At 41.0% G+C, this 12,484-nt stretch overlaps 1 protein-coding gene across 3 annotated transcripts in view; it reads right to left on the bottom strand.

The window, feature by feature from the left end:
* gdpd5a (glycerophosphodiester phosphodiesterase domain containing 5a) overlaps positions 1-12,484 on the bottom strand; it is a 35,051-nt gene that overhangs the window by 1,905 nt on the left and 20,662 nt on the right. For 2 of the 3 annotated variants that reach the window (XM_047378242.1, XM_047378243.1), the window contains exons 5-16: positions 12,347-12,406; positions 12,154-12,252; positions 10,733-10,826; positions 10,226-10,371; positions 9,180-9,262; positions 8,789-8,939; positions 8,348-8,569; positions 6,961-7,106; positions 5,254-5,401; positions 4,858-4,940; positions 3,309-3,323; positions 2,960-3,072 (exon numbers count right to left, since the gene is read on the bottom strand). In XM_047378242.1, coding sequence (XP_047234198.1) covers positions 2,960-3,072; positions 3,309-3,323; positions 4,858-4,940; positions 5,254-5,401; positions 6,961-7,106; positions 8,348-8,569; positions 8,789-8,939; positions 9,180-9,262; positions 10,226-10,371; positions 10,733-10,826; positions 12,154-12,252; positions 12,347-12,406 — 1,360 coding nt within the window. The remainder of the gene's footprint in view (positions 1-2,959; positions 3,073-3,308; positions 3,324-4,857; positions 4,941-5,253; positions 5,402-6,960; positions 7,107-8,347; positions 8,570-8,788; positions 8,940-9,179; positions 9,263-10,225; positions 10,372-10,732; positions 10,827-12,153; positions 12,253-12,346; positions 12,407-12,484) is intronic. The other variant, XM_047378244.1, reaches the window with a different exon arrangement.

Raw genomic sequence — 12,484 nt, 5'->3', positions numbered from 1 at the left:
ATACTAAAAACAATTTTTCTCAAAGATACTCATTTGTGTCAATAAGATAACAGTCCTGTGTCTGCAACAGTGAAGTACTAAACAGAAGGTAATGTCTGTTTAAATGTATTATCTACGGAGTACCACTCCTCAGGTGCCGAGGTAAGACCCATTGCTTGGCAGAGTCCGCACAGCCTACTCACCTACTGTGGATACCAATTAAGACAGAAAAATGTGTAGAATCATCTCACCCACGAACTCCCCAAATATAGACAGTTTATAAAATGTCCGACCAGAGAGGACAACATTCTGGATCACTGTTACACCACCATCAGAGACGCTTATCACGCCGTCCCACGTGCTGCACTTGGCCAATCCGACCACATCATGGTCCGCCTGATTCCTGCATACAGGCAGAAACTAAAGCTCTGCAAACCTGTTGTGAGGACGACAAGGAAGTGGAGCAGTGAGGTTGTGGAGAATCTCCAGGAGTGTTTAGGCTGTACAGACTGGGATGTGTTCAGGACTACTACCAACAGTCTGGACGAGTACACAGAGGCTGTGACTTCCTACATCAGCTTCTGTGAGGACAGCTGTGTACCATCATGCACCAGGGTGAGTTACAACAACGACAAACCCTGGTTCACAGCTAAACTCAGAAGGTTAAGACTGGATAAGGAAGAGGCCTTCAGGAGTGGGGACAAAGACATATACAGAGAGGCAAAGTACAAGTTTGGCAAGGCAGTGAAAGAGGCCAAACGACTGTACTCTGAGAAGCTCCAAAACCAGTTCTCAGCCAACGACTCTGCGTCTGTCTGGAAAGGGCTCAAGCAAATCACCAACTACAAGCCGAAAGCCCCCCACTCCATCAACGACCGACGCCTCACCAACGACCTGAACGAGTTCTACTGCCGCTTTGAAAGACAAAGGGACAGTCCTGCAACCATCCCCCACGACACCCCCCAACAGCTGCAGCCACAATCCACCACCCCCACCTCCCCAACCTCAAGAGGGGCCTTGGCACCTCCAACCCCCACCCTGAAGTTCCCCCCCACCAGCCCCCTACCCACGCCGAGGACGGCTCTTTCCATCCAGGAAAGGGACGTCAACAAACTCTTCAGGAGACAGAACCCCCGGAAAGCTGCTGGTCCGGATTCTGTCTCACCAGCCAGCCTGAAGCACTGCGCTGATCAGCTGTCTCCAGTCTTCACAGACGTTTTTAACACCTCACTGGAGACATGTCATGTGCCAGCCTGCTTCAAGTCCTCCACCATCGTCCCTGTTCCCAAGAAGCCAAGGACCACAGGGCTTAATGACTTCAGACCCGTCGCCCTGACCTCTGTGGTGATGAAGTCCTTTGAGCGCCTTGTGCTCTCACACCTAAAAGACATCACCAACCCCCTCCTGGACCCTCTGCAATTTGCCTACAGAACCAACAGGTCTGTAGATGATGCAGTCAACTTAGCCCTTCACTTCATCCTCCGGCACCTGGACTCCACAGGAACCTACGCCAGGATCCTGTTTGTGGATTTCAGCTCTGCCTTCAACACCATCGTTCCAGCTCTGCTCCAGGAGAAGCTTTCCCAGCTGAGTGTGCCCGACTCCACCTGCAGGTGGATCACTGACTTCCTGTCTGACAGGAAGCAGCGCGTGAGGCTGGGGAAGCACGTCTCTGACTCCCTGACCATCAGCACCGGTTCCCCTCAAGGCTGTTTTCTCTCTCCTCTGCTCTTCTCCCTGTACACCAACAGCTGCACCTCCAGTCACCAGTCTGTCAAGCTTCTGAAGTTTGCGGACGACACCACCCTGATCGGACTCATCTCTGATGGTGACAAATCCGCGTACAGATGGGAGGTGGACCATCTGTTGGACTGGTGCAGCCAGAACAACCTTGAGCTCAACGCTCTAAAGACAGTAGAGATGGTTGTGGACTTCAGGCAGAACCCAGCCCCACCTGCCCCCATCACCCTCTGTGACTCCACAATTGACACTGTGGAATCTTTCCGCTTCCTGGGAACCATCATCTCCCAGGATCTCAAGTGGGAGCCAAACATCAGCTCCCTCATCAAGAAAGCCCAGCAGAGGATGTTCTTCCTGCGGCAGCTGAAGAAATTCAACCTGCCAAAGACTATGATGGTGCACTTCTACACAGCCATCATTGAGTCCATCCTCACCTCCTCCATCACCATCTGGCACGCCGCTGCTACAGCCAAGGATAAGGGCAGGCTGCAGCGTGTCATTCGGTCTGCTGAGAAGGTGATTGGCTGCAGTCTACTGTCGCTCCAGGAACTGTACTCCTCCAGGACCCTGAAGCGGGCAGGGAAGATTCTGGCTGATCCCTCCCACCCCGGTCACAGACTCTTTGAGACTCTCCCCTCTGGGAGGAGGCTGCGGTCCATCCGGACCAAAACCTCACGCCACAAGAACAGTTTTTTCCCATCTGCCACCAGCCTGGTTAACAAAGCCCGGAAACCACCCTGACACTCTCCCCCCTGTGCATAAAACAGTGTTTGCATAGACCCTTTAAGATTTTGTTTTTAATTGGACCTGTTTTAAGACAATAGAAATCCACGTTGATCTGTTGGATTAGCCATTAGTTTCTACTTCTGGGAACAGCTAATTTATGTGTAAGCTAAATGAAGACCCCATAAGGATTATCTAGTTCAAGTAAGACATTGACTGCTGAAAACCTTTAAAAAGAACCTCACTTCAAAAATTCTGAACTGTACATTTTTAGCTGCCACCCCTATCAGCAGCCTTGGCAGGCCCCTTATTCCCTACTCAAAGGTTCCCTGCTACTTAGCTCACATATTAAATGGAATCGGTTTGGATGTCCCAACCTGCTTACAACAAAGCCGTGTTACAGTAAACATTACAAAATCACAACACTAAACAGCTTAACTACAAACTTGAAAACACTGACAAGCTAGTGGTTAAATGTTCTTTTTCTTTTTGTGTGTGACTGCAATCTGAGCTGGACCTGAGAAAATGAGCTTCTCCTTCATGATGTTAACGTCTCGACTAGGTCGTCGTACCACAGCACTCAGCATGATCTGCTCTGGGTTATAGTTCTGCATCCCACTTATCCTCCACCTGGTAAAACAAACACATTTAAACCATTGTAAGAAAATGAGGTACTGGATAGAATCAGTGCCCATGTTCTATTTAATTAAGTAATCTTCATTTAAAATTGTTGATACACACTGGTGAAAATCAGCTACAAGAGTACAGTAAGGAGAGGAGAGATCAGCCTTGGAATGGGAGGTATAAAAAGCACGAGGGGGATAAAGAGAGGTGGAAACAAAGGCTGAGGCAGATGCTGCAGTTACCTGATCATATGATAGCTGACAGATGCCAGGGTGCAGCAGAAGAAGGTTGAATGCAGATCAGGCAGAGCACAGGACAAAGAAAGTGTCAGAGGAGAAGAAGACAGGACGACAGTAAGAGGTTGCAGCACAGAGGACAAACGAAGACACCCAGTTGACCAAAAAGTGGGAAGAATTATGAGTTAGAGAGGAAGCTGAAGACAGGACAAGACTTTGCTCTGGTCCAGTGCAACACAGATACAGTGGTGGCCAACAAACAGGACAATACCAGAAACTCTGTTTCTGAAATAAATTCCATAATGTTATTGAGACAATATTTATGTATTCTGACACATATTTCAGCTGGCTGTATCTCATGTTTGAGATGAAGGAGAAGTATAAGGAGTCATTTTGTGAAGTTCAGTGGCAGCACACCTCTGCTGACTAGATATTCGTTCTAAACCAGTCACTCTGCAGAAATGTCAGAGAAGCCTGAAGACTGTAAAACTGCTGTGCTCAGTAAGTTCACTGGATGAAGATGTTGCCCCCACCTTCCAAAACTTCAGCTCTGCAGAAATTATTTTTCTGTATGGCATGGTATCAGTGGCAAAATTAAGACTATTGCGCAGCCAGTGGTGGCTACTTCCCATTGCAGGAGGCTATATCCTGGAAGCAGGTAGATTTTAATGGAGGACCAGTCCTGCAATAATTAAAAACATAGAGAAATAAATAAATGACTCAATAAAATAATAATTTGGCCAAAAAGTAGCTAGACATACATATAAAGTAGAGTGTCATTTAATACAACAGAATAACATAAAGAGATTTATTCAATTCATCAATTACATATAAATATATATTTCTATTTTAAAATTAAACTATTGTAATTTACCTCTTTGCTATTATGCTTTTTTTTTATTTAAAAGACAAATTTTCAATCATACGTTTTTCTCGAATTGTATATTCTTTCGTTAATTTAATAAAAGCAAATATTTTTTGCTGTTTTTGTTTTCCTAGCACTTTTATTTTCTTTCATATTTATTACCATCTATAAATACACTGCATTTAATAGCACTCTAATTGATATGATTAGCTACTTTTCGGCCCAGTAATTATTTTATTGAGTCATTTAATTATTTTGTATGTATTCCTAATTATTGCAGGATTGGTCCTCCATAGTTTTTGTCAGATGAACCATTTATATATTGAACTGGTCATGGATCATTTCCTTGCTGAAAGACCCAATAATGACTCATGTACGGTTTTACTGACGGAGGCCACGAGACTTTTATTTAAAATGTCCTGACTCTGACAAGGTGCCCAGGGATTTTGGAAGTAAAACAGCATCAAAGATCCTCCACTATACCTAACAGTAACTTAAGTAGCATGTGTGATTGAAGAAGCATTGTTCATAAGCCAACTCAGAAAGATCTTCAGAAAACTGTTGATCGAGAGAACTTTGAAAGATTACAAGAAAATCCAGATGCCTGCATATAAAATAAAAAATTTAAGGAAAGAAAGAGTTGACTGAAGACTTTTGCACAGTACATTATGTTTGTGAAAATGAACTTACTTCTGGAAAAAGAAAATCCCCATTACGACAGCAACAGAGACGAGGTCTGAAGAGATCCAGATGAAGTTGTAAGAGCTGTGACTCTGCAGAAGGAAAGAAGAAGAGTAGTTTCTTCCTGTTGCCACTGGATGTCTCTATATGCCATATAAAGCTACTACAATCAGTGAGGAAGGCAAAATAGTTCATGACAGTTTCATCACTTGAGATCGGTTCTTGGCCTCTTTCCCAGGCTCCTGCTGTTCTCATGCTGAAACTAAAGTTCTGCCTCACATTTCTTCTCTTCGCTGGGCCATCGTCAGTCCCTGTCCTCTTCCCCTTGGTCCTCCTGTTTCTCTGTGTGACCCTGTCTGCTAGTTCATCTTAGTGTGTGTGCTATCAGATGGAAGGGTTGTTTACCATGAGCCAGACGGGGTAAGGCACTTTTCGGAGAACTTGAGGGGCATCAGAGGACACGGAAGGCACCCCGCTACACCACAGAATGGAGTAGAGCCAGGGCTCATTCACAGGATAGACAGTCACACTCACATTGTTGGCCAGATATGCCCTGAGGGGGGGAAGCAAAAATACATGTCAGCAGTATAAACGGAAGCCCCCCTACACTTCCTTCTCTGGCCTTTTTACTTGCCTGTGTCCTGTGGTATCACTCTGCATTCAATGGAAAGTTAAAACTATCTTAGTCTGGTGACATTTGTACGCACGGTTTACCTTTAGAAAACTGTTTATGTAACAGATAATTTTAATACAAAAGGTCTAGCCATAAGGACTAGGAGTTATCCTGGCAAACACAAAACCTTTTAGGTCACTTTTCAGTGTCATTTCTTTTTTTTTTTTTTTGTCTTGAGGTGAACATGTCTCCCTTAGTGATGTCATATTGTCTTATTTTACAGCCAGAACACTAAAAACCTTGAAGGCATAAAAAAAAAATCACAATCAGCCTTTCCATTTCTTTCAAAACAAATAAGCTGATATGATCTGTACTTGTACATATGGATGATGACGTAGTGTATGCATCCGCACAGTCTCAAATTGCACCTATGTCTAATGCATTACACAGAAAACAGATAGTTTTCTGAACAAAAAACTCCTTTCAACAACATGCTGAATGGATGTGTGGCTGCTTTATGCAAATGCAGGGAAGAGGATGGATAAAGCACTCTTCTTTTCCCTCGGGATCCTCTTAAGCAGAAAATGTGGGAAGATCTTGTGCAAGTACCAAGTTATACAGGACAAATTTCTCTGCACCAACCAAAAGCACTCTGCATGTTGGAAATACTTTTTGCCGGGAGATTTCGATACACTTAGAAAGTTTAATTCAAGGAGACTTTGAGGGAAAAGGAGTCAACACAGTTAATGCCACCATTTCAAGTGATATACAGGTAGTAAACAGATGTTTATAAGGCAGCGTTATTTGTGTATGCAAATATCAAGATTATCAGATTAAAAAACTGTTCTTTCACAGCAGTTAGTACACTTTATTAGTTCTCTGTCAGTACATGTCATCGAATGGCCACATGTTATTTTAAAATTAAATAGATAGCTGCCCTTGAAAAAAGTGTTCTCCTATATTCTAACCCATAAAGGTTATCTGCAGCAGTGACTCCTTTCTTTCCTTAGTGTCTGAGCCAAGTGAATTAAAGAGTGTTTGTTCTTCTTTACGCTAAAGATAGTTCTTAATGACTTTGGCTATATGTTTGGGTTCACTCACTTAGCATTTTGTAAATTGATAAAAATAATCAATCATCATTTATATTTTTGAAAGCATTATTCGTTTACAGCATTTTTTTCACACCTGCCTAAAATGTCAATACTATATATATACATATATGTATATAAACCAACAGACCACTGCAACAGCCTACACCTATAAAACCAATCAGCTCAATGGGAAAATGAATACCATGAGGAGGTGAAAAACCGTCCAGTCCAGAGACATAACTGATCTGCTCTGTATGATGAAAGTTTTTCATGAGGAAGAATTTAAAACTTTTAAGCCTGTGATTTATTACTGGATATTTTTTTTACTAAAAATAAGCCCTTTTTTATCTTCCTAGGACTGCTTCTGAGCCCTTTATCAGTTGCTAAGCAATAGCTGCTTGCTCTTACTGAATGTCTTTGTAGCTGATCTTTCTGTAGTGGAGGGTCACACTTGTAATTCCCCGGTGCCTTATCTCTTTCACTGACAGCTTTTCATTTGTGGTCTGTAGAAGCCCTCGCACCCTTCCTCTGTCTGTGTCAGGAGCCCATGTCACCTGGAAAAAAGAAGAGGAACATGAGAAGATCCTGACCAAACATTTTAAAAAATGAATGATCTAAGAGTGAAAGTACTACTTGACTATTACTTGAATTACTTCAAACTAGAGATGCACTGATCAGTTTTGTGGCTGATTTTAGATTTTTAAGTTTTGTAAAACTCTGGGCTGCTGCAACCCATTGCATTATCCCATTGCAGTTTCTCTATAAGAACAGTAATTAAACAGTATTCACAATATTGGTAGTTCTATGCCTTGCTGCCAGTAGTGGTCATTATTTAACTGTATCAAGCGCAGAGGCAAAGCCCCACTGTGTCTATGACAGAGTAGTCCTTAAAAAAACATTTACTTTTACTTTAAAGCAAATACTTTTGTCATTGCCACCACCTCATAGCATTTGGGTATGCCTGAGATGTTCACAACTCATTTTTTCCAAGTCAAGTCTCAGGTCTTTTGGCCCAAGTCCATCAAGTCTTAAGTCCCTAATGTCCAAAATGAATCGGATGTCTACCATCTAACCTGCCTAAAACACAAAAAGTGTTGTAGATTACAAATTGAAATCATCAGCCTGATGTAAAGAATTAACATTTAACATATTTATATTAAATTTCACATGTAATAAAACTGTTAAGTGCTCTGAATTACTTTGAAAATTAATACGACCTAACCTTTATTCCACTAGAAATATAAATAGGGAAATGTTAAAAGAGAAGTAGCAGAAATGCATTCGCAAAGGTTATTGTCGAGTTTCTTAACAAGTCAAAAAGCAAATGCATTTATGTTGAACCTAAAGTGACTTTTTAATGACATTAGCTTTACTACAAGAGAATAAGATGTTGTACAATTATGGAACACTAGTCAATACCTTGTCAAAGCTGTGCTCTGTAACGTAAGTACTGTGAGTAACATCACCATGACAACTGGTGATACTATGGTAAATCACAGGGGACAGCAATAAACATTTATTCAAATGATCTATACTTACTGCCTTACTTACACCTCTGATTACATGAAATAAAAATTGTGGTTGTGATTTAAGTCCGAGTTGAGTCTTGGGCCGTTAGAGTCGAAGTTAAGTCAGAAGTCTTTGTTTTTTGCAAAAAAAAAGTCTTGATCACCATCTCTAAGGTGTGGTCCGTTAATTGACGAGAAAATTGTTGATTTCAGATCAACCTGATTATGCTGAAATTTGTCTGATTTTGATTACCAGCTCATTTCTTAGTGCATCTCCACTTTGTTACCTTTTTCTGAGAAATTCCTGCTTTCTGCAGAGTCCACAATGTGTCCATAAACCAGCTGCGGAAGCGCGGGTGATGTGGTGAAGGCTTGCGGATGTTGAGCAGCACAGAGCTGTTGGCCCTGGCTGCCAGACGGAGCATCTCTACCAAGCTGCAAATCGTCAGGTTTCCTATCCTGCTGCGATCCTTCGCACTCAGGGCTTTTACTGTCCAGTAGGGGTCGCTCTATAAGCAGAAGAAAGCAACTGAAAGGCTGAGACTGCCCTGTCACACAAACTCTATTCTTTATTAAACATGCTACTGCTCATTCATGCCTATATTTACGTTACTTCCTTCTAAAAATCTGAATTTTTCACACAGTTAGGGGACAAAATGTTGAATGATGTGAATCAATTTCATGGCTGATGAATTAGAAGCTGTCTGAGCCTGAGTGGAATTCAGTACCTCCAAAAACCAGTGGCCTGCGTTTAAAGAGTGAATCTCTGTCCAGTTAAAGGAGGAGGCTTCTTCATGCTCTCTGGAGGGGAAGACCTTACTGACATCTGTGGTCCGTCTTAAAGTATGGTCCCTTATGAGGAAAGGAACTCCATCCACACTTCAAGAGGCAAATACATAATTGCTTTATCTTCAGCGCATACATCTCATAATATATATAAAGCAGAATTAATTACCGGTATATAACATGATGTATGTTTTTGATAAATTACACTTTTCCTGCATCCCTCCTATAAATCTCTAACTACTATCCCACATGTCAGACAGCATCTATATATGGAAGCTCAGAGCACAGTCCAAGCATTAAAAATGAAAAAGTCATTATTTTGTTATTAGTTACCTGATGGTAACGTCTGCTTCCAGGGAGTTAGCTCCATGCTGCAGGGCTCTGGTAAAGGACATCACAGTGTTTTCAGGGGCCAGCTAGAGCAAAGAGGGCTACAGTCAGTCACTGCGCAGAAAGCACACAGCAGGGGGAAGTTATAGAAATAGAGACCACAATAACATAGAGAACATGCCTTTGTTTATGAACTTATGATATAAATGTGTGTTCTAACATGCAAATGTTTGACCATTACCCAGCTTTACTATTTTGACAAGCTGGAGAATTCAAAAGCTTAGATGCTCTGTACAACACACGGTATCTCTGTGCTGTTTCAGGTCTTTTGTTTTTTTGTTCTGAAAGTAATTGTAGCCAAGAACATTGAAGTGATGTTTGTTTCATGTTTGGTCCACATTATTTTTCATGTTTAGGTGTGAACCGCACTGCTCCGTTTTTACACACCTATACATCATTGCTCAACATTGGGTGTATATGGTGCCTTGACCCAGGAGCTTTTTTTTTTTTGTTTTACGATCACAAACTTTAATGTATTTTTATAGGATTTCCTGTGACAGATCAGCACACATTACATTAGGATAAAAAGAGTAGAAGCTTTACTTATACTGAGTTGAAAGGTATGCATATTTGTTACTAGGTCTGACAGTAATGGAGAGATCTCAAACTCCTTTCCTTGAAGGCTGGTGTTCTGCAAATTTTAGATGTGCCCCTGGTCCTACAAAGCTAAATAAAATGATGGAATTAGTGCCTCAGCATGCAACATCTACAGATTCCTGCTCATGACCCTATTATTTGAATCAGGTCTGGTGAAACAGAGATACATCTAAAAGTTGCAGAACACCAGCCTTAGAGGACTGGAGTTTGAAACTCCTGCCATTGACTGTATCTGACCTAGTCTGATAACCTACATAAAAGGTCACAGGAGAACAAGTGAGTTAATAAATCTGAAAATCTGACCCTTTAATCATGTCAGAAACTGCTGTGGCCTCCCCATGGTACTAAACGTCACCCATTTTTAACAATTATCTGGTGCTGCATCAGCTCACCATAGGAGCTCCGCGTCGACCAATAATGACTGGTGGTGGTTTGAGGACATGACGGTCCATAATGCAGGGGCAGGTGAAGGTAAGAGGCGCAAGACAAAGAGTCAGGAGGACTAGAATGTAGATTGTAAACACCATCACCTGGAAATCTAAGAAAGAAAAAATGTGAAGAGGGATTTAGAAGTCATTTTTATCATCTTTAGCTACTTTTATTTACTTGTTGTTTGTTAGTTTGCTTTTTGAGTATTTATTTCTTGGATGCCCCTGGCTACCTAATTAGGTGATATAAGCTTCTTTAAAATAGAAACAATTAACCAAAAAAGTTAAAACAATTATACAAAACCACATGAAAATCTGTTCAGCAAATGTATAGAGCAGTTAGGTCCAATTTAGTTACAAAGTACAAAATCCAATCTAGCAGAGTAGTATAAAAAACATTCCCAACACACTAAGAAAAATAGAAGGTGAAAACCTTCCCAGTATTCAGTTCATATAAAGGTGAACACTTACTGGATCTCTCTTTGCGAACCACATACCCAGCTACCAACCAGCTCAGAGCTGTGACTGTGACCAGGCCTCCAATGTGCAGGAAAGGTGCAGTGAACTGGTAATAAAGAGGACATTCATAGGGGTGCTTTTAAAAGATGTGAAGTCATTTGATCATTCTCTAAATTCATCTAAAATATGGGGATAACAATATAAATACTTAGAAGATTCAGATAACTTGTGCTGTTTAACAGACATATGAAAAATACATTTTAACATTCAACAGTAAAAAAAAAAAGTTATGTAATTTGAAATGGCCTTTGATGAATGTTCACATTAATGTTCAAGTCAGCAGCTATATGCACATGTTGTTGTGTACTCATTTCTTAGTCAAAATGAATTATTTGGAAATGGAAAATATAAACAGGAAAGGGGAAACAGCAAGCTTTGTTAAAAGCAAGTTATAATAGACAATTAAACTAAAGCTGAGCAGTGTCTAAAGTTCCGATACTAGCGGAAGAGGCTAACATCAACCAATCCTCTAATTGTCAAAAAAGTGTATAAGGATATTTCTTGAACAGTCTAACTGATTATTTAAACGATAAAAATTTTAACTACACAGCACTCCAATCAAAATGTGTGACTATTTTTGCCTTTCAGAAATATTAGTTCTGCACTGTTTGTCCAACACAGTAAGGAACAAAAAGGACTGTTCAGATTTTTGGAAGTGGAGTTCTGTAGAGTAGATGTGAGTAGTGAGCACCCTATATGCAGTAAACCAAGTGTCTATCACAGGTAGATTGTAAGACAGAGTGAGAATTTCTCATACTGGACAAAAGCCGGGAGCTAGTCGGACGGTGGCATTTAATATGCCTTTCTACACAGTTTACTTGCCTGATAAAGAGCCTAGCAGTTGAATTGTCAACTTGGCGGTATGCAGTGGTGCAATACATAAGCCATGATTGGTGTACGCCAGTGTTCCTTTAAGCATCATAAAGCATCTCAGAGGTTTTGAATTGTTATTAGCAGGTTACAAAGCTTGACATTTTTGCATTACACTGCTTCTCAGTCTGTATGTTTTTTCAGCTGAAAAACATCTCTGGCCATTTTGGATAACTACATGTAATACCAGGTAGTCTGGGCTTACCGCAGCAACATTCTCTCTCTCAACTCAGGGCCCAGTTTTGGTAGATTTAAATCTTCTTTTAGTATGAGAGCTTCCCTTTTCCTACAAACACATTTGTAAAATCTCTATCCACTGCAGGTGAGGTAATGACTGATGATGATGGCTGATAGCTGCTTTAAAGAACCTCACCTCAGAAGCCATGCCTTTAACACCTTTTTTAAAGTCTTCTTCTAAAACGACTGTGGAATCAAAATTGCTATAAATGTGAGAATATGATTTACAACAGCTTATACAAACTCAACTTTGATTGTAGGCCCACCTGTAGTGAAACAAGTATGATTTCCCACTCATCTCGCCAAATGTCATTGACAGAGACAAAACCAGACACAGTGGTGAGTAGAGTAGCCAGTACTCCGACCTGTAGAAGTAAGAAACGGTAAACATAAACTGTAGTTCTGAAGTGTAAATTAGGTATATCTGTGGTAACATCTTAAGAGGTCCTCTTATAGCACCTTGTGAACCCAGTAGAGATTGAGCTGTTGACCCAAGGATATATGGAAAAGTGCCAAAATCTAAAAAATAAAGCAACACGCTGTGAGCTGTACTTTCAAATGATCATTGTTCAAGCTATTTAAAGGTTTGGAAAAGAC

Source organism: Girardinichthys multiradiatus, chromosome 11 (genome assembly GCF_021462225.1).
Source record: "Girardinichthys multiradiatus isolate DD_20200921_A chromosome 11, DD_fGirMul_XY1, whole genome shotgun sequence".
In the NCBI taxonomy this organism is placed as follows: Eukaryota; Metazoa; Chordata; class Actinopteri; order Cyprinodontiformes; family Goodeidae; genus Girardinichthys; species Girardinichthys multiradiatus.
This window is presented reverse-complemented; position numbering and strand designations above follow the sequence as displayed.